This window comes from Passer montanus, unplaced genomic scaffold (assembly GCF_014805655.1).
Source record: "Passer montanus isolate IOZ18808 unplaced genomic scaffold, ASM1480565v1 scaffold55, whole genome shotgun sequence".
Taxonomy (NCBI): Eukaryota; Metazoa; Chordata; class Aves; order Passeriformes; family Passeridae; genus Passer; species Passer montanus.
The window spans coordinates 710,550-736,610 of NW_024370485.1; the positions used below are offsets into that span (position 1 = coordinate 710,550).

The 26,061-nt window shown below is 43.8% G+C and overlaps 1 protein-coding gene across 5 annotated transcripts; it reads left to right on the forward strand.

Annotated features, from left to right (window-relative positions):
- Positions 1 to 2,136: 2,136 nt before the first annotated feature.
- On the forward strand, positions 2,137 to 24,550 carry RANGAP1 (Ran GTPase activating protein 1). Of its 5 annotated transcripts, none has more exons than XM_039725402.1 (17): positions 2,144 to 2,314; positions 2,589 to 2,630; positions 5,082 to 5,200; positions 6,387 to 6,514; positions 7,425 to 7,484; positions 8,148 to 8,327; positions 9,094 to 9,228; positions 10,532 to 10,690; positions 10,864 to 10,977; positions 12,448 to 12,547; positions 13,252 to 13,336; positions 13,719 to 13,869; positions 14,330 to 14,443; positions 14,755 to 14,857; positions 16,491 to 16,579; positions 18,328 to 18,449; positions 23,458 to 24,550. In XM_039725402.1, exons 3-17 carry the CDS (start codon positions 5,089 to 5,091, stop codon positions 23,525 to 23,527), a joined length of 1,722 nt encoding a protein of 573 aa, XP_039581336.1. In that variant the 5' UTR covers positions 2,144 to 2,314; positions 2,589 to 2,630; positions 5,082 to 5,088; the 3' UTR covers positions 23,528 to 24,550. The 5 variants fall into 5 exon arrangements, with proteins under 5 accessions (XP_039581338.1, XP_039581336.1, XP_039581337.1 ...); XM_039725403.1 differs by having other exon boundaries at positions 2,144 to 2,309; XM_039725400.1 differs by having other exon boundaries at positions 2,146 to 2,314; positions 5,062 to 5,200.
- The last annotated feature ends 1,511 nt before the right edge of the window (positions 24,551 to 26,061 follow it).

The window sequence follows — 26,061 nt, forward strand, 5'->3', positions numbered from 1 at the left end:
TTGATCCAAAGATTGCTCCTGTCCATGGATAAGACAATGTTTATTTTTATTAACTCTTCAGAAGATTTGTTATTTCTTAATTGAAGGTGGTGACACTGTGACAATGACTAGAACCTAAACTAAGCTGGGCCTCTGGTACTGGGTAAAATGCACATTAAATGACAAACCCTGTTGATGGAATGGCTTTGAGCAGAAGAAAGGTGGAGCAGGAGGTCTGGAGGCAGAAAGCAAACACAGGGATTGCAGACATGCCAGCTCACAGTGGGAGGGCAGCCCTGCAGAGCCATCACCAAGTGAGTCACAGAGCCCAGGACACCTCCAGCCCTGCAGCACCTGTGAAAGGAAGGACATCACCACTGGATGAGAAGAAAGGTTAAGAGGAGATGAGGAAAAAGAGGAACAAAACCAAAATTACACACAATCAAGAGTTATGCTGGAACAAACACTAGTTTTTAATTTAAGAGCATTCATTTACAAGACTGCCTTTCTGAATTTAAAGTCATATTGTGCTTTCCTCCATCCCAATCTCCTTTGCCTGTAAGACTGAGAGGTGTCCTGCGAGGTCATGGGTTGGCAGGTACCACTCCTCTCATGAAATAAAATCTTTCCTTAGCAGCTAACATGAAGATTTTCAGTTTGCAAGTGCAGTTATTGAGGTCTCAGTCTCGTGTGCAGGTGGTCAGCAAGAGTCAAGCACTGCAAACCCCTGCTACAAACCAGATCCAGTGTCATAGAGGTTGCTTTGATTTGTAAAGCTATTTTTTAGGAAGAATGAATGTATGGATCTATCCTACAGTGGGATGGTACACCTACATTCCAATATAGCTGCACCTATAGTCAATGCCTTTATTCTCGCCCCTCTGGCAAAACCAGAATTTGGGAGAATGATAGGGAAGGGAATCTGATGTATTTGATAAGATCCTGTTTATTACTAAAAATTGTGAGGAACTAATATCCCGTGCCAAATTTCTTGCTTATATTTTCCAGGTTCAGGCTCCTTCTTGAGATCACACTAATCTAGTTCCTCATCAGCTCTATGTATTCTGGCAGCTTTGTGCTTCTCACATGCAGTCAGTCTAGTGTCTGAGTGGTTCTTAATTTTCTTCAATTGCAAAAGAAACTTGTCTTACTATTTATGAGGCTGGTCACCCAGCACCATCAACTAATGACATTCCTTTCTTGGGCCCATATAAGCATTTGCTGTTGCTTATTAGAACCACAGTTGGGAAATTTGTGAGAGACTGGAAAATGCCTCTTACAATGTTTTGGGACTAAACAGCAGAACAAATCCTACCAGAATAAATCCCTCCTCAACGGTGATCTCTCCAGGTATCTGCCACTGAAATGGACCCTACACTGGTGCCTGTAGGCTGCAGAGAAGGGACAGAGGCGCTGTGCAAACCCTTGCAGCAGTAGGCAGGTCTGTGCACAGACTCATCCAATGCACTTTTGTTTCTATACTCAGGAAGAAAACATCACGCATGATGTGCACACAAGGCTGTGACACAAACCAAGGCTTTTCTCCACCCTGAAGCAGGAATGCCTTTGCACTCCAGGGTGGAAGCGACAGATGACAGTCATATGCTGTGCCGGAGGAGGTTTAGGGTGGCCATTAGGAGGAATTTAGTCACAGAAAGGGTGGTTGGGTATTGGGTCGGGCTGTCCAGGGAGGTGGTGTTGCCACCGTCCCAGGAGGTGCTTAAGACTGGATGTGGCACTTAGTGCCATGGTCTAGTTGATAAGGTGTTCTTTGGTCATAGGCCAGACTCGATGATCCCAGAGATCTTTTCCGAGCTGACAGATTCTGTGATCCTGTGAAATGCCTTCCTTAGCAGAACGGTCTGACAGAAACATACGAGTACAAGCAGGAGACCCCAGGGGCATTATCTAGGCAAGGCATCACATCGGAAGGCGCTCGTGTCGCACCTGCGGGCTTGCGGCAGCTTCCCCAGCGACACTTCGCGGACAGGGCTATTGGAGCTGAGCGCGGCCCGGCCCGCTCAGGCCGCCGGAGCACCCGCAGCCCAGGGCCGCAACAGGACTACAGCTCCCGGCGTGCCCCGCGGCCGCCGCCGCGCACGCCCCCACAGCCCCGCCCAGTCCGGCGTGGCGACACCGGCTGCGGCGCGGCGATGGAGCGCGTCCCGTGACGTCACGGCGCGGCGGCCAATCCCGGAGCGGGGAGCAGAACTGCCGGCGTTCAAATCCTCCGCCTCCCCCGCCCGCCCTCACCCAGCGGCCCCGGCGCGGCGGCGGCGGCGTGAGGCGTGCGGCTCCCGCGCCTTCCCGGCGGCGCAGTCCCCCAGGAGGTGAGGTGAGGCGAGGCGAGGCGGCAGCGCTGCCGTTAGCTGCAGCCGGGGCCCCGCTGCTGGGCGAGCAGAGGGTCGCCGCTGCTGGGCTCGGCGGAGTGTGGTAATTAAAGAATTCATCTGAACTAACTTCTGTGATCATCATGAAGCGTAAAGCCTCATACAGCCCTTGAGTGAAAAGCAGACCTGTCGTTAGGCATTTTTAGGTCTTGGTTGTGTTTGCCTGTTTGCCAAACAGACTAACTCTTCCTAATTTTTTTTCTTCTTTTTTCCCCAAAGCTTTCTGTGTGGAAGAATTGACCGTGAAGAGACAGACCTCTGGTAGGTTGACAGTTGGGTGTGGCTGCCATGTGCTACAAAACGTGCTTCAGGATGCTATGCTGCATTTGTATGTTGAGGTTAGGAGGTAGTCTGTGTGTAAGGTGAAGAGTGACAAAGGAGATTCAAGGGGAAGAGAAGCCAGGAGGATGTGAACATCTGTAAGGAAGATGATCATAGTAGAATGGAACTGACTTTTAAGAGTAAAGTTGTTAATTGAGCTAGGTGGACAGACTAACTTCTGCAGATATTAACTTCTGTTCCTGTTTGGTAAAGCCTTCATGGTTTGGAGGATGTCCTCTTTTTCTTCCGTCTCAGTTTTGGATTGGCAGAGGCTGGAAATATCCATGAGTTTGGTATCTGGGTGGTCTGGTAGGAATGGAGTAAGTTACATGGATTTGATGCCTTAAGTTTTAGCTTTCATATTTTTCAAGTTCCCTACTGCTGCCTTAGTGTGTGACTCTGAATTTCATATAAAGTGTTAGCAAGTTCTCTTCCTAAAGCAGTCAGACAAACAATCCTTTTCCAGCCTGAGAGACAAGGACACTGTTGCAGCTTCCGGCCCAAAAAGTGTAAACAACAGCAAACTGAGGAGAGCAATCTGGGAGGATGGGACTTCATAACCTGAACCTGAAATTGGACAATTAACCCCAATATATAAGTGGGCCAAAACTTACAGAAATCTGAAGACTTGTGACTGGGTGTCCATCTTGGGTGGAGCCGTGGCCAGGCTCTTGTCCTGCCCAAGGTGAATTTTTTGAAGGCCTTTCAATAAATACCTACTTTATTCCTTTAACACCACCTATCCTCCATGAGTTTGGTATCTGGGTGGTCTGGTAGGAATGGAGTAAGTGACATGGGTTTGATGCCTTAAGTTTTAGCTTTCATATTTTTCAAGTTCCCTACTGCTGCCTTAGTGTGTGACTCTGAATTTCATATAAAGTGTTAGCAAGTTCTCTTCCCAGGGCAGTCAGACAAACAATCTTTTTCCAGCCTGAGAGACAAGGGCACTGTTGCAGCTTCAGGCCCAAAAAGTGTAAACAACAGCAAAGTGAGGAGAGCAGTCTGGGAGGATGGGACTTCATAACCTGAAGCTGAAATTGGACAATTAACCCCAATATATAAGTGGGCCAAAACTTACAGAAATCTGAAAACTTGTGACTGGGTGTCCATCTTGGGTGGAGCCATGGCCGGGCCCTTGTCCTGCCCAAGGTGAATCTTTTGAAGGCCTTTCAATAAATACCTACTTTATTCCTTTAACACCACCTATCCTCTGCTCCAGGTAGCCTCAGAAGGCATCAGGTTTCTTTCTACTGACAGCACCTACTTGAGAGGATAGTCATCCTAGAAAACTTACATTCTTCAGCCTTGGAGATTGCCACCCCTTGTTTCCAAAAGCAATGTTAAAATTCAAGACCCCTGAAGAGAAGTCATACCCTGGGGAAGCTGCAGGCTTTACAGATGGGTAGCAGGAGGAAAGTATGTGGAGGAAAATATGGAGCTTTTGTACAGGGGATATTTTAAAAGCAGCACTGTTGACCTCAAACAACTACAAGAGTGTGGGGTCACTTGTAATCAGACAGGAGTGGAAGGGAACCAGTTTTCTGTTATAGGAATGGAACTTCATCCCTTCTGACATCTAAAGTCTGAGTGTGTGGTTTCTAAGCATTACTTGTGTGTATCCTTTTATCCCAGCAGAGTCAGTGGGATAAGAAATGTACTCTGTTTATCCTGCTCAGTGGATGGAGGCCAGTTCCTTTAGACAGTGATTAATATTCATTAAATAATGCCATGCAGATGCTACCAGGCATGGCTAGCTCCAAACTTGGGCCTCAAGGGTAGATTCAGTGATTTAAATTTATTGTAAGATCATCCTGTTTATTTGTGTGGAACATCTGAAAGGAAAGAGCACCCAGGAAGCTGGGAGAGTTTTGTATGCAGCACACACAGTGTTTTCAGCAACTCGGTGCTTCTGGAACTGTGCTGACAAGGGCACTTCTGGGAATAGAACTGAAAAGGAAAAGCAACTGTGTTCATTCTAGCTTGCTTTGGAGAGCAGGGGAAGCGTGCAGCACATATAATTAAAGGATGGAGGTTGAAATGAGAGGAATATTGCATTGTAATTGTTAATCTTGCACAAAGAGTGATGTCTTAATGTGGCCTTAATCCATAGTTTTACCTACTGTTTATTTATGAAGTATTTATTATGTCAGTGTTGGAAGAATCAGCACCATCTGACTGGCTGGCTTTGGAATATTAATCTAGCTTAGCTGTCTTAATTGAGCTCTGGGGAAAAGTAGTAATGACATTGAAAACTCAATTAGATATCTGAGTAACAAAAACCACATTAATGTTCAAATAAATATGGTTATTTGTATAGATTATGTATTGTAGTTAGAGGGTTTTTTTGATGACTGTTTCTTTTAATTGACAGTTCTTAACTTTTGGAAAAAGCAGGAAAATGGCATCAGAAGACATCACGAAGCTTGCAGAGTCACTTGCCAAAACCAAAGTGGGTGGTGGACAGTTGAGCTTCAAAGGCCAGAGCCTTAAACTCAACACAGCTGAAGATGGTAAGACAAAATACCCTTGTGCTTTGAAAGCATCTCCCTGAAGATGTCAGATCTTGTGGTAAACTTTATGCTAATCCTACAGAAAAATGTGACAAATTGTCATAACACACCTGTGATGCAGGGGTCTGTCAGCTACAGCTGCTTCTGACAGGGATGTTTCCTGCCCTTCTGGTGCCCTGGCAGTGCTGTAGCTGCTGTAACTGGGGTTTGGGTGCCTGGTTTGCAGTTGTTGTATTCTTGGTGTTCTCTCTAAGTGCTTGTGACAGTTACTGGGCATTAGAAGTCAGTGCTTCTTTTAAAAACAGTAAACAAGTGTATCACAGCTCTTGGAACAAGACCTGCACAGAGCAGTGGGCTGATATGTGAGCCTGCTGCAATAGTTCACTTTCTTTCTGTCTTGTTGCTGTATGTGTGTCACAACAAATCTTACAGTGGCTGCTGATGTAAATATCTGGAGAAAATGTATGTATTAGATCAACATTTCTGCCACGACAAGGAGAACAGCATGTCTTTCAGAGAGGCTATTTGCTATAGTATATAGCAAACAATAGATTATAGCATGTATACTATATAGCTTTTTCTTTTTGTTGATGCCAAAGGTGGAGCTTTTTTACAGATTGATTTAGTAGTTCAAAGGCACTGAACTATGGGGAAAGGCCTTGGAGCATGGGAACAATATCAAGTGCCCATTGGCAGGAGAGACTGCAGCTTTCCTCTGCCTTGCACAGGATTACTGTAGAGCTAAACTGTTTCACCCTGATGTGTTTGCTAAACCAGCATTACTTCTGTGCCAGTCAGAGGGAACTTCTTCCTGTTGATGTGACATTAATGCCCATCAACTTTTAACTTAGTCTTTGCACCTCTCCAGGGATGTGTACTCTGGCTTTTAAAGCATGTGCTGAATGGCAGAAGAGTTTTATTTGGGAAGTAAAGAAACTTACTTTTGCAAATAGGAGGATGGCTGTCAGAATAAACAGGAGGAAAAAGAAAAACTATGAGAGGCAGGGTAGGGAATGGAGAGTGTTCTTTCTGGTGACCTGACACTTCAGCTCTGTTCCCATTGCTGTTTCAGGTGTTGTTCTAGCTTTTTTGCTAGATGTTGAACAAGTTTTACTGGATCTCAGAGGGTTACTGTGGTAACCAAGACAATGGTTAAAAGACCAACTAGATTCTCTGCTTCTTGCAGCTGAAGAAGTGATCAAGCAAATTGAGGAATTTGATGGCCTGGAAGCCTTGCGCCTGGAAGGCAACACAGTGGGAGTGGAGGCAGCAAAGGTTATTGCCAAAGCCTTGGAGAAGAAAAGTGAGCTCAAGGTGAGATTCTTAACTGTGGGGTAGTCAAGGGGAAGAAATAATGTGGAAGTACTGAAGGCCTGTCTAGGCTCTTCCTGCAGAAACCTTCCTTGAGTTACCCCTGAAGCTTGCTTGGTGGCTCTTCCAGGAGGGAGGAGCAATCTTATAAAAGTGCAGCATAATTTGGAGACTTTGGGATAATGGGAGTACCTTTGGCATTCCTAACTTCCTGTGTAGAAAGCTTCCAATCTCAAAGCTGGGAGGCTGTGAGAGCCAGAGCCTCTGTTGAAGGCAGCATCTGTAAACAAAGCCATGGCAACAAAATACTAAGTTCAAATGAAGTTCTCTGAAAAACTGAGCAAATCTTCTGGAGAGTGAGTCTGCAGAGAATGTCTGAGTAGGGAGGAAATGCAAGAGGAGGTTCATCTTTGCTCAAGCTTTGTTTTCCTACTGTTGCTCTAGCCTAATGTTAAGGGGATGCTGTGCTGCTAGAGGCACTACACTGTCCCTTGAAGGAGAGTGGTATGAGACATTGATATACATTAATCACCCAAGGGTGGCTTTTCCAGTAAGTTCAGATTGTTGTGCTTCACACCTTAGTAAAATCTGCATTGCTAATGTATTCTTCTGTTTCCTGTTGATTTTTTTCAGTAGCAATTTTCTCAGCAGAAAATAATTCCAGTTTGAACACAAGCAAGAATTCTTGTATAATGTTTATAGTGTGAATTTCAGTTACTTTGTCCTTTCAAGTGAAGTGATTGTAACACTGGTTCTTGCAGCTCTTTAGTACAATCCAATGACAACCCAAGGGAAGGGAGACAACATTAAGCTGTCTCCAGTGATGTAAAGCATCTTGTATGTGTAAATGTTTGTTACAGCTGAGTTGACCTAAATATTTTAGTGGGTTTTATCTGTATGCTTCTTATTTTAGAGGTGTCATTGGAGTGACATGTTCACAGGCAGGCTAAGGTCTGAGATCCCTCCTGCTTTGGTAAGTAAAAACTAGGTCTGAGACTTATGACTAATAAAACCTCTTTTCTCACCTGTCATGCTTTTTGTGGAAGCCTCTGTTTTGTTCAGAGTGATCCTTCTCTGTGCTGTTAGTGCTAAATGTCTCAGAATAGGTGAGTGGTTCTCTTTTGCTCTTCCTGTATGAGATGGAGAGGAGTTGATTAAAGGTTAAATGTGAGTCCATGCTGGTGAAGGAGCTTTTCACTGGGAAAAACCATCTTCATGACCCAACAGATAAAGTGAGAGCTAAGCTTTCTAAATAAATTGTGTGGCTGTGTCTTCTAAGGCATTACAGAGCTCCTTGTCTCTTTGAGTCCTGTGAAGCCAGAGCACAAGCTCAACATTGGTGAAAACAGTATTTCCTTCAGCTGTGTAGAGCAGGAAATTCACTTTGAAAAGTATTTAACCTAAAGGGATGGAATAGTGTCTTGGTAACTGCTTTATGGTTATCTTTAGCTTAATTTGTGCAACTTCCTCTTTGGATTTAGTGGTAAAGTTTTATTTCCTCATGCAGCTTTGCAGAATGTCTTCAAAGTGGAATTTTCTTTTTTGCAGCATCACTGTCATACCTAGCCACTGCAGTGATGCTGTCACTAAAAGTTAATCCATTCCCTCCCTCCCACTGCCATCTGTTTCCTTCCAGATCTCTTTGGGGGATGCACTGATTGCTGCTGGAGCCCAGCTGGTGGAGTTGGACCTCAGTGACAATGCCTTTGGGCCAGACGGTGTGCGTGGCTTCGAGGCTCTGCTGAAGAGCCCTGCATGCTACACTCTGCAGGAACTCAAGCTCAATAACTGTGGCATGGGCATTGGTGGTGGCAAGGTAAGGGTTATCTCCTCTCTGGGAATGAAGTTGGAAGCAATCTTTGATTGCCAACTCCCCTGCTTAAGGCAACTACAAGTACGCCGGGTTCTTCAAGCTTGGTCTAGTCAGGTTTTGAATATGGAGACTTCACAAGCTCTATGAATAGCCTATCCCTCACAGTAAAAAAAGGAGTTTGTGTTAAAATGGTGTTTTCTCTGCACTTTGTGTGCAGTTGTGTCTAACTCTGCCTTCTTTATACCGCCTTCTCTCCTTATTTTGTTGTTCTGGCTATTTTTACATATGGATATGTCCCCCAGAGCCTTTTCTCCGACCTTATTAATCTCAGTACTATCCTAGTGAGTAAAATTCTCCAGTTCTTCATTTGTCCTCAGTACACTTGGTGCTTGGATGCATTTCACAGGGCTAAGTAGAGAAGGATCTGACCTTCTGTGAGTGCTTTTTCCCAGGGCAACCCAGTAGAATTCCTTTGCTTCAAGTGTGTATTGGTAGCTCATGGTCAACTTGCTGCCCATATAAGCTTGCTTGATTACAAGCAAAATGTACTTGATGGCTCAGTGTGTTTTAGTGTTGAAAATTATCAATTCTTGCCTGAGACCAGTGTGCAAATGTTGCAGGTAGAGAGTTTTATTGTGTACCCTCTTGTAGAAACAGGTAAGTCTCAGTGATGCCCCAAGTAATTCTCAAGAGGTGGATCTACAAAACGCAGTAGGATTCCTGTAGAGTGGTATGCTGGGGAAGTATAAAGTGCTTGTTTTATCTTTAGATATTGGCAGCTGCTCTGAAAGAGTGTCACAGGAAATCAAGTGCCCAAGGCAAGCCTCTTGCTTTAAAAATATTTGTGGCTGGCAGAAATCGTCTGGAGAATGATGGTGCCACTGCCCTGGCTGAAGCCTTCGGGGTGAGTGTCAAACCAGAGCTGCTTTGACAGCAAACTGGAGCAAGGTATGATTCAGTGCTAGTGTTAAAGGTGATGCACAGAGTTTGCCTCAGCTAGGAGGCAGGAGCTGGTGGTCTGTTCACTAAAGTCACAATGTTCCTTGCTGCTAAAACTGGAGTCTTCAACAAGTGGAATTAGAGTTGCTGACTGAGTGTTTTTGTGACCTAAATTTCCAAACACATAGCTAGTTGCTGTGTGAAGTAGTTACCTGAGGGAGAAATAGTCATCTCCTGAGTAATTTAATAGTCCTGTTCCTTTTCCTCTCTCTATGCTAATGGTTGTTGACTGGCACTGGGGTGGGTATCCCAGCTTGTTCTCATGAGTGCTGCTTTGCTCAGGCACCTGGCAAAAGCAGCACGGTGTTTTTGCTAGGATCAGCTGGTCAGAGCTGGAAGTGTTGCCTGGCTTTCTCTAGCTGTCACTGGCCCACTTGCACTTTTGTGGGAGGAAGACAGTTCACTGTGATTGGGGCCACATAATTCCCTCCTTAGACCTCACCTGTTGCTAGAAATGACTTCTGAATTACAATGCATATTGTCACGTATATTGGCAATGATATTGCAGGTTACAGGTTGACTTTTTTTGTAAAGAACTGCCTAAATGTGATTTGGGTTAATCAGTAATCATGGCAAAAATAAGACTCTTAAAATACTGGAGTTGTATAACAATGTGATTCGTGGAGAATCAAGATAGAATGGTGCTACCAAAAGGGGGTTAATTACTGTGTTATGTGACCTGCTGATTAGTCCATCAACAGTATTTGTACTGGGTTTCTTACATGTTTGCTTCTCAGGTCAGGGCAAAATGTACATTTTAATTAGAAAATTAAAGTGATGTTCTGTGGTCTGTTTCAGTGTTCTTGAACCACAGGAAAAGAACTGTTAAGTTATTTAGAGTAGGCATATAGGACAATGATACTTGTGTCTCTGAATCAGGGCTTTGTATTTATCTGACACTTGCCATGCATCTGTGATTTCACTTAGATTTGTGACAGAATTGCTGGTAAACAATTCACTGTAGAAGAGCAAGTAGTTTTGAAACTCAAAACAATTTTAAGTAAATCCTAAAACCTGTGATTTCACTTAGATTTGTGATAGAATTGCTGGTAAATAATTCACTGGAGAAGAACAATGGGGTTTTGAAACTCAAAACAATTTTAAGTAAATCCTAAGAGTGGAGCAACATGCTCATGAGCTGGAGTTGAATTGAAGCTGAATGCTTTCTAAAAGCTTTTTTTTATTTTTTTGTCTACATCCTTTCCCAGATCATTGGGACTCTAGAAGAGGTTCATATGCCACAGAATGGAATCAACCATCCTGGCATAACAGCACTGGCACAGGCCTTTGCTATCAACCCACTGCTTAAGGTTATAAACCTGAATGACAACACCTTCACAGAGAAAGGAGCTGTGGCCATGGCAGACGTGAGTTGTTTTAAGCAGTTGGTTTGGGTTTTGTCTCAGGTCTGGTTGGCATTAGCACCTTTGGGTTGGTGGAACCATGTCATGCTGCAATAGGAAGGATGACATTCCAGAAGTAATAGGATGCTCACTTAGTTGCATGTCCACTTTCACATCTGTGCTGTCTTGCTGTGCAGACTCTGAAGGCACTTCGTCAGGTTGAAGTGATCAACTTTGGGGACTGCCTGGTGCGTTCCAAGGGTGCTGTTGCTATTGCTGATGCTGTTAAAGAAGGGCTTCATAAATTAAAGGTATGTCTGCTTGCTGTTCAGTTCTTTGGAAAAATGCCATGTTTTCCATTTCATGTTTTTCTCTTTGTTCTCCTACTGCTGCTGATTACTTTAAGGTAGAATTCAGTCCCATGCAGGCTCTGTGCTCACATCTGAATCCAACAAGCTGTGCTATAGGTCAGTGGCATCCCACCATCCAGTGAGGGCTGTGCTATGTGGAGGTGTACCAGGGATCTGTTTAGTCTTTGCCTGATGTTTTTGCAGCTGTTGGCTCAACTCAGCAAGTGCTGCTCAAGAAATCTGATAATGGAAGTACCTGCTATTAGAACTTTCCAGAGCTTCAAGAGTGGGGACTGACATGAAGGGGACTTCATGAGCAGCTTGTCTTTTCAGCATTTCATAGCTCATGCAGTTAATTCTTTCTCTGTTAGAACATCAGTCAAAGTATGTTTCATTTTTGGCAATACCACAGCCTCCTACATCAGTATTTGCACAGAACTTGAATCTGACAACATTCTGGATAGGCTGAAGTCAAATTGATGACATAAGCAAGCTAGGATCTTTAGAAACACCTGCCATGAGTCATAACTACCCTGAGACAGATGCTGAATGTGTGATTCCTAATCTTGCAGTTGAAGACAAAAATTAACCTAATAACCTGTTTGTGTGTATGAACCTGGTCTAGAAAGGAGTAGGTTCTTTGTAGTGTGTGATCCCTGGCTTGGGCTTCTGCTGGTTCTGCTGGAACTTGTCTGAATCTCCCAAGCAAACTTAAGTTATGGGATACTGAGATGAGCAGACAGAAGCTGTCATTTTTTCCAGAACAGAAATGGTTAAGGGAAGGTAGCATGAAGCAATTGCAGCTGATTCATTCTGTTCAAGGACTGCTTCCCTTCTCCTGTTAATATTCAATCCCTTCTCAGGAAGGGTTTGATTGAGCACAGTGTGGAATGGTGGGGGATGGTGTCTGGCTGTTGAATTGCTTTACTCTTACTAGTCCACGTGGTTTCTCTGCTGGCTGGGTCTGTCAGAAGTAATACCACTCATGGCTTTTTTTTGAAGGCCTTAACTTGCAACTGAGGTGTCAAAGGAAATGTGCAATCTGTTTAGTACAGTAGCTGCCCCTTCTGCTAGACTTACCAGAGTGGGAGTTTTGGAGTGCTCTTGAGCCCCTAGATAAGTGAAGATCTCCAGTCAGCTGACTGCTAAGGACTGAAATGTCTGATGCCTTTTAGGTGAGCAGTGATTTGTAGGTATTTTAAAATTGCCACCTTTAATAGTGCTGCTCTTAACCACCAGTATGTTTCAAAATTCCCCTTTCAAGTATATGAGGTAGGAGTATATCAGGCTTTATTTTCAATTAATATCACTTTTTTTTGCTAGGAGCCTCTTCAAATGAGAGTCTTTCCAGGACACTTGTGAGGACATGAAGTTTATGGATATGATAGATCTTAATAGGAATTCTGCAGACAAAATGTTCTTCATTTTTAGGAACTGAATTTGTCTTTCTGTGAGATCAAGCGAGATGCTGCTCTGACTGTTGCTGAAGCTATTGAAGATAAAACAGAGTTGGAGAAGTTGGATCTCAATGGTATGTAGGTTTGCTAAAGTATGTGTAGTTTGAGTCCAATGAGAAACCACTAGGAAAAATGTTGACAGAGCCATATTTTCTATTCTTGCAATTGTCAGCATATAAAAAACAGTGCAAATGAACTTGCATGACCTTGGGACAGGAAATGGTTAGATCCTGAAAGTTTTCTTGAGCCATTAACTCAGTTCAATTGGTGAGCATTTTTGGATCACCTGATAAGGTGCAGAGATTAAGCTGATACCTATGCCTGTTTTCAGTAAAACTCTTATTTATTCAGTTCTATCTCAAATACTTCATACATGTAAACAAAAACCTTTGTGTGCAGCTCTGCAGAAGAGTGTGAGAACTTTGACTTTGTTGGCTTTTTCTGTTCATACCTTGGGTCATTTCTCTGGTGCTATGCTGTGTCCTTGTTTTAGGATCACTAAGAACAAGAGCTATTTAGAGAAACAACAGCAAGTCTCTCAAATTCTGAAGCATTAGGGGATTTTCATCTCCAACCATTGTGTAATGCTGCTGAAATTTGTTTAACAACTGTTTGATTCTGTCTGATAAGTGCAGTTTGTGTTGCTGCCTCTAAGCTGTTGTGCAGAAGTGGTATGTGTTCGATTTCAGAAACAAAGAGACAAGAATGTACAGCTAAGTCCTCAAGAGCAAACTTGTGTGCATCTGTCAAGTCCACTCTGTTTCCTCTGTCAACCTAGGTAACTGTCTGGGAGAAGAGGTGTGTGAGCAGCTCCATGAGATCCTGGAAGGCTTCAATATGGCATCAGTGCTAGGATCTTTGAGGTAGGCATGGTACCAGAGTTTAAATCAGATCTTTTCTGACAATTTTAATCTACATTTTCATTGACCTATCTCATCTTAAAGTAAGAACTCTCTCATTGGTGGTGGATGTTGATCTGAGTGTGGAGAACAGCCAAGGATGTGACTTGTTTTCATTGATAGACTTACCTCAGCATGAGTAACTGATTGTGTTTGTTGATCTTTTCTTGCTGTTCTCAGCTGGGTGACTGCTGTCTGAGTGTCCTCTTGGTGTGTCGTAGGTGGGATGTGCTTCTTGCTGGAGGACTTTGAGGAGAGGCTGCTCTTTTGTTCTTGAAAAGTTGAGTTCCAATGTACAGGAATTCCAGGTGTGTGATTAATGGAATGTGTAACGTTCTAACCTTAGTGATGATGAAGGGGAGGAGGATGACGATGAGGAAGAGGAGGAGGAAGATGAAGATGAGGAGGAGGAAGAGGAGGAGGAACAGCAACAGCTGAAGGAGAGAGGAGCAGAAGAACAGGAGTCACTGACTCCTAAGAAGATAATTGATTCACAGGTCAGCTTTCTTCCAGATGGATTTTGGTTTCATCAGCTGGAGAAGAGTAAAGGAGGAAGTGAGATTGCCTGTCAGCATTTCAAGTTCAGGTTCCACAGTCACATTCTGCATGGGCTGGCACAATTGTACCAGGGAGAACATTCAGGAAATAAAATGGATTAGTTGAAAAATGTGTTTTTAAAGTGGGCATGTTGTGTATGTGTGGAGGGAAAGGCTGGGTAGTGGTTGTAGCAAAAGTCTTCCATGTTCAGAAGGGGTGGGTCCCTTGTACAGGCAGTGCCATGCCCTGGTGCTGGCAGATCCTGGCCACTTCAGCTCTGGGCTGAGGTCAGCCTCAGGCTGTTTTCAAACAGAACAGGTCTGGCCTGGTATAGCTGTGCCCTGAGCTGTCCCATCTGCTTTCGCTGAACCAATTTATTTACTTCCAAGAATAAAGTTGAGATGATTCCACCTGTTTCAGGCTTCAACTCCAGTGCCATCTCCTCCTGTGGATGTTGCCACGTTCCTTGCTTTCCCATCACCAGAGAAGCTGCTGCGACTAGGACCAAAGTGCTCTGTGCTGATAGCTCAGCAGGTAGGTGAGCTGGTGCTTGTCTGGGCCTGATTTTTCTCTCAATTAATTGCCAGAGGTGATAACTTGACCTAAATCTGCATCTTTTCTCCAGTGATCCCAAAGAACCTTATTGTAGCAGATGATGCAGCTAATGTTTAAACTGGCATCAGAGCTTCTACATAAAATAATTGTGTTTGTGTTGCTTGTGCCTTGTGATATGGCCAAGGCAAAGCTGATGTCAGTCAGCTGAAGACTAATTCTTTACACAGCCCTAGCAGAGACCCATGTGGTGTAGCTGTCTAGCAGTTAACTGATTTCTTTTTCTCTTTCAGACAGATACATCTGATGTAGAGAAAGTAGTTGCAACCCTCCTAAGGATATCCTCAGTCTTCAAAGATGAGGCCCCAGTGAAAACAGCAGTGCATGAAACAACAGGTGATGGGGCCTTTCTTCACTTTGTGGTGTGACCTGTTCAGTGCCATAGACACCACTGCAAGGTGCACAGGGCCCTGTGAGCCAGGCCACGGGGCCTGTTTGTCCCTGGCAGATAAGAGTGCCAAGCTGTGCCCTGCTGTTGTGTAGAGTGGAAGATTAATTTTGAACCTGGCATATTGTGTGCTGCCAAAGCCTGTCTCTGTTGTAGTGGCCCAGTGCTGCCTCCACTGCATCTCCTTGATGCTGGGCTGTCCATAGCCAGTTGTTCTGTTCTAAGGCAGGTTGCCTTTCCAAGGCTCTTCATTTAAAAAGTGGTTTGCAGGAAGTAGCCTCCCTAGTGTAGGTTGTGAAGAGAGACCTCCTAGTTGATGTCTCTTATCTTTAATTTCTTCAGGAAGCAGAGATTTCCAGCTTGGGGCAAGACAGAAACTAATGTTAAAAGAAGGAACCATTTCTCACACTATATTGGAGTAGTAGTTTGGGTTAGGTCTGATTAGTGTGTGGACTATTAGTATATCCCTTCATGGTTTTGCTTGGAAATGGGCATTTCCAAACAATCCTGGGCATCTGACCATTGTCTTTCATCTTTTTTGAATCCCCCAGCAGTTCAGTTCTCCCACACATGAGCTACCCATCATTATTGTGTAAAAAAATGGGATCAATTACTTTGAAGACCGCTTAGAGTGGTGTACTGTGCATTTCCCTAGTTTGGACTTTATAGACTCAGTGAAATTGTTGTTTTACAAACAGTAACACAGTAGCTCTCTGCAGTTGGTTATGGGTTGAATCAGTGTAAAACAGTCATTTGGCACTTCACTGAGCTACTGCACCTTGGCTCATGCCTCTTATGAGTTGTCTCCAGTAAAAAATGGAACAAAGGATATTACTGTTGTCCCGAGTGTGTTTAACATGTTTATCTTTATTCCTGCTTCTTCAGGAAAGGTAGAACCTTCCATAAAAGCATCCATCAGCTGACAGTGAGGGCCCTGGTTAATGTCTGGCACTGTTCTACAGCCACTGTAGTGAATTCTGCCCATTCTAAGAAAACAGAATTGTCAGAGGTCAAAAACAGGTTGCCTTGCCACCTTGTACACATGAGAGGTTAAAGCATTGGCTTGCCCATTGTTTGTGGCATAGTATTGGTCCTGAGGGAGCCCAGAAAACACCTGAACAAACTTTCTCATTGTATTTGCTCATTCTTTGTGGTTTCATTTGAAAGGTGAATTGTTGCTGGCCTTTAAGAAGTCGAGGCTCTCTCTTGATGAGCTCTGGCTCATCTGCTCATGTTTATATGCATGTACACACATAGCATGCATGCTCAAATGCACTGAGCAGAGCATCTGGTGGTTCATAGGACTGGGGTGTATTGCAGCTGAAGCTTGGCAGTGTGGGAATTCTTTTGTGGGCTTTGTGTGTTTTGCTGGATTTTTAAATTTTGTTTTTTCTCCTTTATACTTAAGGGGTTTTACCAGTCTTAATGTTTCAGAGCTTATAGAGACAAATGAAATCTGAACAGATACTATATCACAAAACTGGTTTAACAGCTGAGTTTCTGTATGATCCATTTTAATCTTACAATCCATAAATGTCCTTTTTCTGTCTTGATTACACTAATGTGCTTATCTCTTTTTAGATGCCTTGATGAAAAAAGCCTTCAGTTCTGCCACATTTAATTCAGATGCATTCATCTCAAACCTCTTGGTCCACATGGGACTACTTAAGGTGAGGAAGCAGGAAAGAGTTAACTCATGGTCTGTTCAGGCTGTTGAAGGCCAGACTGGCAGGATTTTGGGTAATTATGTTGCCATGGAAGCAGCTGGGTGCCTGTGCATGCCTGATGCCCAGGGACAATGGAAGTCTGCAGGTCCAGCAGAAACTGCAAATTGCAAGGTTGCATTAGGATGAAGGATGTGTCACCTTTTTGTACATCTCCTGCTCAATGTGCTCAGTGTTCTCAGTCATTCCCTGAAGGTGGGGAGGCTCAGCTAGGGCAATAATGCTGGGCTATGGTGTCTATAAAAGCCATGTCAATGTTAATAGTTATTGGGGTCCTTTAGGGCATTTCTTGAGAGTGTTTCTCAAAAATTTGTATCATCTACTCATGCCAGATCAATGGCTTTCCACTTCATGCTTTGGAGACTCTTTGCCAAATGCTAGTGGCAAGTAATTAGTTGCAAGGCATAAACTTATTGTGAGAAGATAGAGGGTCAGTAGGAAGCCTGTGATTAAAGACTTCAACACCTTTGCCTGCTTGTGCTACAAGGGTTAGTGTTTCTCACTGCCTCAAGACCTGGAAGCTCAGAATATAAACTTGGACTAAGACAATTCCAAACTACAGAAAAGCCATAATCTGTTATAGCAGCCTGCTATTAACCAGGTTTATGAATGTCCTCCTGGTGGTATCCAACTTGGCATTCAGACCCTCATTGACATGTGTGGATATGACTTAATTTCCTAAAAATCAGTTTTTCCTCTCCCTGTATTTATTGTCTACTGGACCAGCACTGAGCTTCCCACTTCTCAGAAAGGTCAGTGTAACCCAAGGTGGCATTTGGTTCTGCAGAATGCCTGTTTTGAGGACTGCCACCTACCTCTTGCCCATATGGAAAACAGCAATATGCATGAGGCACAAAGCACAAACCTGTGCTCCTGAAGAATTCTTTCAGGCCAGGAAGTGGCACTGGTGATAAAGCCCAGGAAGATCAGCCTGTTGATTCACATCTGTGATGTGCCTAATTCATCCCCAGTGCCCTGCACGTGGAGAAGGTGCATGCTCCATTTTCAGCCCTGTGTAGCTGGAAGCACGTGAGCAAATATTCTTAATACTTTGAGCTCCAAGGTCATACAGCAGGAACACAGGTCTGGGTCCTGTCTGCAGAATGTGAGTTTTGTTGAAATGCCAGTAGAGAAATAAATGAAAACAATGTAAGAACATGTAGGGTAGCATTACATTAGGAGCAAGAATAACTTATTCATCATGTAAGCATGGGGGTGACTGTTGACCTTATCTTGTACATAACTCTGAGACCAGGTCTGGGAACACTTCATCAGGTGCTGGAGGGAGCCTGTCAGAGAGCTGGAGGTAGTATAAAAATGAGCTACAGAATAATACAATAAAAATTAAGGCAGCTGAATTTTTTACAGACTGAAGTCTGGTAAAATTCCTCAGGAGAACACTTCGATACATCCTCTGGAAAGATTTGGCTGTTTCACTTGCAGGTTCACAACTTCCCTTTCCCTGTTAGCACTACTGTCAGTTAATAAGCACTAGAATGTTCTTCATACACTATTTCAGGTGCTGGGAGCCTATGGAATTGGCTACCTGAGTCTTGTACTTGATCTAGTGACCAGCTTTCTCTCCTGCTGGATGTGGGAGCACTTCATTCAGCAGAGAATTCCTTGTCTGTGAATTACAGTGGGTTAAATCAAATCCCAGTTGCCTGATGTCTGATTTCTTGTCCATTTTTCAGAGTGAAGAGAAGATCAAAACTGTACCAAGCCTCTATGGTATTCTTATGACCTTGAACCACATGGTCCAGCAGGATTATTTCCCCAAATCCCTGGCCCCAGTTCTCTCGGCTTTTGTTACAAAGTGAGTATTGTGTTTGCCATGCAGTCTTCTCTGTGGGAGCTTGTGCAACTGTTTGAGGGTTAATAGCTACATGTAAGCTGTTGTGAAGGGCCACTAAATGTCTCTTCTGAAACATTAATAGCTTAATGGGCCTCTGTTTTGTCTTGTTTACTGCAGTATGTGAGGTTCAGAGTTAAAAAAAATCCTAAAGAGTGAAAAGTGGGAAGTTGGCTTTGCAAGGAAGTGGCTCTGAAGGCTCTAATGCCTGTTTTGAGCTTAAGGAAACCTGCTGGGTTTCTGGCCACTGCATGAGTGAGCTGTGGATGCACTGGATCTAACTGTCCCCTCCAAGTCCTCCTTCAGAGTTAGGAGGGTCAGCAGAGCTCTGCCTGAGTTCTCATGCTGTGTGACACTGAACACCAGCAGATGAAAACTGCAAAACACAAAGACTGAATTTGTTTTTAAATGGTGGAACTTCCTACTGTGACAGCAACAAAGTTAGTGATTTTTCTGAGAACTGAGTGGGGAGCATAAGTACTGAAGAAGCTGCTTTTACTGACTGCCTGTACTTTAATGTCTTAAATGGCTATGGAAACCATCTCTCTCCTGAATTAAATCAGTGTCAACTTCAGCATTGCTGAGATTCAGGGGAAAAACACCCACCAAATAGATTTGCAATAGGATTGCATACTGCTGTTCAACAGTCAGAGGAGAAGCAGTCCAAACTTGTCACTCCAGGTGAAACAGCAGAGGCCTGGAATCTGTTTGGAGCTTGGTGGCTGGCTCAGCATGGACCATGTGCTGTGCAGGGTGAGAGAACTTTTTAGCAGGTTCCAGAATGGGGCTTAAGCCTTCCTGAATTTCATGATACATGGGTTGGCAGCAGCTGCTTAGGATGCCTTGCTGGTGAAAGGTGGAGGCATCAGATAATTGTGGTCAATGTGAAATGTAGACAGTAGGAATGCAGTCAAATACTGCTGGTCTGTCTTGGTTCTACTGGGCTTGGAAGCTGGCTAGTTGTGATGGGGGAAAAGAATTTTTCCAGGCATTGGTGTGGCTGAAGCTGTCAAAACTGATATGGACACAAACCACTGCTGCATAAACACCAACCATGCTAATGTCAGTTTTGGGAAATAAAGCATCTTCTTTACACATGTGCAAATGCCAGCTGGAGGCCTTTCTTGTGGAACACTTTGCCTGCTGCCTCCTCTCTTTGTGTTGATCAGGTTCAGGCACTTACAAGCCAGTGACCATGTGCTCTACCAACTGAACAAATATACCTCCAACCCAATCACTCTAGGTTTAAGCAAGAAGTACCAGGGCTTACCATGTCACTGAATTTCTGCTGTTTTCTGCACTGCTGCCTTGCTCTTGCTTATTGATCAAGCCCCAGTCCTCAAAATGGAATTTAAGTTGCTGGAAGCTGAGAATACAGGAGAAGTACTTTGGTTCAGGGCATTTGACTGTCCTAATTGTTTATGTTAGGTAGTAATGCCCAGAGTATCTCTTAATTCTAAGTATCCTAACAAATTTTGCTCAGAAAAGACACTTGCCTTCCCTCTCCCTGTACATGTGCATGTAGGCTTTTCCCAGCAAGTGTTTTTAAGCTGTAGCTGATGCTGTGTATCATAAAATAAAGAGTAAGGTTTTGGTCTTCATGAATTCATCAACAACAACCCTGCTGAAGCCAGAGCCAGCATTTCACTACAAGAACAAGAGGGGAGAGTCTCTTGTTGGAAGCATGAGGCTGTTCATAGGCTCTGTAGGTGCTGAGTGAGAGCTGAGAGCCTCTCTTAGTGGAAGGCAGATCTTCCTATGGTATGTACCAGTGCTAGTCCAAGCCTCCACTGGCCCTGGTGCTATGAAATGCTTGGAGCTGAAGTTTTCTGCTTTACAAACTTGTTGCAAGCTCAGCTTTTACAGGGAAATGGTAGGTACCAGTGCTAGTCCAAGCCTCTCCTGGTGCTATGAAATGCTTGGAGCTGAAGTTTTCTGCTTTACAAACTTGTTGCAAGCTGTGCTTTTACAGGGAAGCTTTTGTCCTGCATAATGAAGTCCACACTAGATAGAAGCAGTCTGTCTCTGTTATATGAGCATAGGCCTTTCTTACAATGCTTTCCATGAGCCCTGCTCAGCAGTAACTGAACCATCCCTGTGTTAGCAGCACTGCTTCCAGCACAAATCCAAAACACAGCCCCTCCTGTGAAGAAAATTATCCCAGCCAAAACCAACACACAGCTTCTCAATTAACCTCTATCCCTTATCTCCTTGGAATCCAGTCAGATAAAATTGCAATCCTGGAGTTAAACCTCTACCTGGTTAACCTAGTAATAGTCAGAACTTCATCTGGCCTCTGCTTCTGCAACAAATCTAATCCCACTCTGTCAAACCATGATTCCTTCACTTGCAGAAAACTGATCTCTTCTTGGAATCCAGTCAGAGTAAAATTGCAATCCTGAAGTTAAACCTCTACCTGGTTAACCTAGTAATAGTCAGAACTTCATCTGGCCTCTGCTTCTGCAACAAATCTAATCCCACTCTGTCAAACCATGATTCCTTCACTTGCAGAAAACTGCTATGCATATTTTGCATATTTTCTATTTTTTTTCTCTTTTTGGTTTGCAGTTAGCTCTTCTGGGTTTTTAGAGCTGTAAAATTCTTGTAGCTGCCTAGGCCAGAGCTCTTCTCTCTTTCACTGCAAGGGTGCTTCTGGAGCAGGCATTTACCTCCTTCCTTTTGTGACAGTTTGTTGTTGTAGGCAGCGTTCTCTAGTCAATAATAATTACAGAATTTTGGATACAGACTGTAAACAGCATCCATCTTACTCTGCTTGCTGTCAAGCCTTATTTGGGTTTTTTGGACGCAAGAGGGTGCTGTGAATCCACATGTGTTTTCCCATAATTTTTTAGGTGGGAATACTGAAAGTATGTGGATGTCTGTCTGCCCACTTGTGACTTGCTGGAGGTGATGGGATTTGTCTTTGGTTGTTTTTTGGGGATTTTTTTGGTTTTGTTTTTTATATTTGCTGTTGAATTGCATCACATCACTGGTCTCTTCCAACAGTCTGTAGCATGGAGGGGCAGGCAGGTAACTCCACAGCAAATAAGGAGGATTTTATTGCTAGAGAAGGCTTAGTGTCAGGAGAGGAGGCTGAGGGATCTGTGATCAACATCAGTGGTCCAGGTTCTCTGTTTCCAAAAATGGAATGGGCAGCTGCCTGGATGGAAGCAGCTCCCTCATGGCAAACAGGGCTGGGTCTACCAAAGATAGGGGCTGAAATGTCTCCCAGCCACTGTGAAGATCAAGTGCAAGCTGTAATTCTGTGACACTGTGTTCAATATGAGGCACTGAATGGCTCTGGGGGGAATAAAATGGTTGAGTCTTCTCCAGGATGTGCTTCTGTTAAATGGCAGCAGCCATGGAGTGAGGCACCAAACAACCTCTGCAGCTCTTGGTGGTGTGCAGAGCACCTGGAGGTGAACTCCTTGCTCCTTCCTGGATACTCCACTCTTTATTTCAGCTCACCCTTTCCCCCACATTGAGTAGGCTTCACAACTGTTCATTGTTAAAGGTTATTTTGCTGCAGTGAGGCAGGAGAGAGGTAAAATTTTAATGATTTCTATTCTCAGAACAGTGGAAAATATTGGATTAAAATTCTTTGGAGGAAGTTCCCTAATGGATGGATTGAGACTGGTAAAAGTTTTAGTGATGCTGAGGCAGCAATTAACCTGCAGAAACAGAAATATACATTACTGGGACACCATGGAAATGTTACAGAAATTTAGGCTCGTGTTAACCCTGCTGTGAGTGTATTTCCATGGTTTAATTTCAGGGAGCAGATTCTTCTGTGTAAATCTGATTTAGCTATTGCAGCCTCTGTCTTGGGCCCTTTCAGGTATGTTCTGCATGTTCTGTGGGCTGTTTGTAAGGCACCCTGAAAGGTGGCCCTGTTGCCTTTTTCCCCAACCTGGAAATGAAACTCAAGATAATTTTAGTAAGGAGGAAATATAAAAAGTGATCTTTATTTGAAGACCTCCAGAGGCAGTTATGGAAAGATGTCCCCAAAAGTCCACCCCCATCAGGGGTGAGTACATTTTATAGGTTTTAGGAAATTAGCATAATTGATAAGAAGCACCAATTAGGAGAAGTGGTGATGCAATTCCCCACCAGGTCAAGCCCCTTCTCTGGAGCCCCCTCCTTTAGCACTAGTTGTGCTTTGTCCATGAAATTTATCTTGAAGAGTTGTTCTCAGCCTTGGTAAGAACCAAGATAAGGATGGAGACTTGTACCTTCCAGGGCTTGGAGCTCTGGAATTTGTTTTGCCTTTCTGCTTAAGGAAAGGCCATGCAAAAGTACTGGGGAAACTGGTTGTTAATACAATAGACCACAGAGCTGCAAATACATGTGTGAAGAATACAAAGAATATAGGAAAAAAAGGCAAAACATAAATAGCCTCAGCCCAGCAAAGCCAGTCAGGTGTTACTTGACCTCAGGGAAATGTAACAGGAGGTTATGCTGCCTCTTTTGAAGACTTTAAAAGTCCTGAGACCAAACTCACCATCTGATTACAGCTAGCAGATGACTTGGTGAGAAGATTGGAGTGCTCACAGGATCATCTCCTGTGTTTTGGGGCTCTAAACAGTGAAACTTTGTGGGAAAAACCCATTGCCAGAAGAGAGGGAAGGGGGTTTCCACCTCCATCATCCTACCCAAAATGGGACACTGGGCTGCAGAGATAAAAGTCAGCAGCAGATTGTTTATAGTTATGGAAATAAATGTTCTGCTTCTTGGCTGCTGTCTTCCTGACTTGGACTCTCAGGAGAGAGAGTTTTCCACAGCAAGCTCTGAATGGGAAGCAGTGACCTGGGCAGCAGTGGTGGAATGGAAAAGATAACAGGGCAAAATCTGTAGGTTTTGGGGCATGCACACCTAATGCATTGGAAACACTGTTTATTAGCTTAGTCAAAGGCAGACACAAAGCCATTCTTAAATTCAGTATTTTAAATCTCTGTCTCCCTTCTTTCCACAGACCCAACCGTGCCCTTGACTCCTGTTCCTTTGCTCGCCACATGCTCTTACAGACCCTGCACCAGCTGTAGGAGACAGGAGCTGAGCCCTTCCTTCCCCACAGGACTGTCAGCAGCAGAGCTCGGAGCTGATTCTGGGAGAGGATCCCAGAGCCCATACAGACATGCTGTCCTTTTTTTTTCCTGTAGGAAATCTTTCCTTCCTTCTGCTTTCATAAACTTGAACAAATCCTGCTGAACTGTCTTCCTACTCCTCTTGAAGTGATTCCCTGGTCTGTAAGGCAGGTGCTTATGCTAAAATAAGTCTGTACTGCTGTGAGCTCAGCATGAATTGAAGAGTTCTCCATTTTGGTTGCATTGGCAAGGGTGCCAAGAGTAACCCAGGGCCCAGAAGAGCCCTCATCTGGATCAACCCAGTTTGGCATTTTATTTTATTGGACTTTGACTCTGCCTTATAGCATTTAGCACTGTGCCAGAGGGAGGCTGTGCTGCTGCCCTTCTCTGGGCCAGGGGGGTGCTGCTCATGGGTCAGAGGGGTGAGGTGTGATCCCCTTTGGTTCTTTCAAGTGTGTTGTCAAAGGCAGTGTGTGGCTGATTTTTATTTTAATGTACTTGCCCTTCTGCTGTGGCTTGGAATATTTGTGTCGTGTGGCTGATCCTGGTGGCCATTGCTTAAGGGAGCGAACATATTTTATTGTACATTTTTTTTTGCCCTTGCCTGTGTCATTTATTCTTCCTGCCCTTTTCCTTCTCACCCTAATTAAATAGGCTTGGTTTGGAAATTAATACAATCCATGAAATTCCTGTGGAATGTGTCCCTTTCTCTTCCCTTTGACAAAACACTGGGCCTGTGTGCACTGTTCACATGTTTGAAAGCCAAGCACATGTAAAAATATGGAGAGAGAAGGTTGTGCTTTTCTCTTGTACTGAACAAGTAGCAGCAGATGCTCCTAAATCTCTCTGGAGGATTGTCCATGTGCCCATACATGCCTTTGAACCACCATGACGTTCCTCCATACAGCTTACAAATGTTTATGTCGATTGCCTGAAATGTTATGTAAATAAAAATTAACTCCACATCATTTATAAAACCTACACTGGGATTTGGAAGCCTGTTTTGCAGCTTTATGTGATTGCAGAGTTTGCAGTGGAACACAAACTGGGACTGGAATGGAGCCTGGTTTGTGTGAGGAGAGAGGCACCAGTGAAGTGACAAAACTTGTTTCTGCAGCACCCCCTCTCTTTGCCTGGTGGTCTCCTGCTCCTGTCCAAACAGGAATGTGGCAGAGGAGCACTTTTCCCTCCAGGCATCTTTGAATTCCTAGCACAGTCTAAACAGGAAGAGCAGTGCCAACACTTATTAGCAGTAGGCTGCTACTCAGCTGTAAGTAGTGTGAGGCAAACACTGAACTTGTTACTGTCCCACATTCCCAGGATGAGGTAGATTTAAGCACTTGATCTCATTGGCTAAAAAAACAGGCTGGAATTCACAGGAATATTCACAGGAACCTGTAAATATTAAGAATGATTGGACTAAAACCTTCATCACAAGTCTTTCTGGTGTAACTTCATGCACAGCCATGATTTGGCCAGCCCATGTCTTGCTGGATTTCCCTCTGGAAAGCTGTGACTTGATGCTCTGACCATTTGAATGCTGATTTTTTTCTCTGTCTCTTATCACATTTCATGGAGTAGTTATTGAATTCTGCAGTGGTTGTGAGAAAATAAATGTACTCCAAGGGCCAGATCTGTTAGGCAGAGCACTGTGCACTTGCTAAGGTTGTACTGCCCCTGCATTCCTAAAGGTCAGATGGTTACAAACTCATGACAGCAACATGACATTTGGGGCTTTGGTCAGATTCCAAATTGGTGTGGTCAGTCTTGCTTTTCTTCAGAATTTGGGGCTTATTAGCTTATATCTACTAGCCCTTTATAAACATGCAAAATAATGTTTTTAAACGTGGCCTGCTTAGCAAACCAGAGCATTCGTCTTGCCAAAATGTGTCTGTGCTTGCTCTCAGAGCACAGTGGCTTTGTATGGAGTCCTCTCTCTGTGATTTTGCACATCTACAACTCATATCCTGTGCTGGGTTTTGGGTGCAAAGCTTACAAGCAGGTGAGAAAAATGGAAGCTCCAGCTCAGATTCTCAGCCACAGTTCTGAGACTGCAGATGAGGATTTTCTCCAGACAAATAGGAGTTAGGATGTTGTGATGTATTCTATAGGACAGCAACACTTCTCTTATGGGCCTCATTTTCTTGAAGATGAGAACAAAATAATTTTAGATTAATTTTGGCTTGTTAGAACTGTCAGAGTCCCTCACTCTTCCACAATTTCATTCACCTTACTGAGGAAAGAAGCCTTTGGATCCAGCAGCTGACAGGAAATGATGCTGACATCATTTGGAATGCTGACATCAAATGAAATTAGCTGACAACTAATGATGATTATTTGTATAATCTAAAAGTACTTTCTCTTCCTTTCATTTGGAACACTTGCACTCTCTCCCTGTGTCCCTGAGTTCAGCTGAACAGCAGCCAAACTACATCACTCAGTTTTTCATTAGTCTTTTAGGAAGGGCAAGGCTGAAGTAAGAAGGGCTTCTC

What these genes read in the sequence shown, in the direction of transcription:
- RANGAP1 (XM_039725402.1), top strand. Translation starts at nt 5,089, where the DNA reads ATGGCATCAGAAGACATCACGAAGCTTGCAGAGTCACTTGCCAAAACC. An exon ending in ACTCAACACAGCTGAAGATG is followed by an intron (nt 5,201 to 6,386) that starts GTAAGACAAAAT and finishes TGCTTCTTGCAG; the next exon opens with CTGAAGAAGTGATCAAGCAA. An exon ending in CTCTCGGCTTTTGTTACAAA is followed by an intron (nt 18,450 to 23,457) that starts GTGAGTATTGTG and finishes TTCTTTCCACAG; the next exon opens with ACCCAACCGTGCCCTTGACT.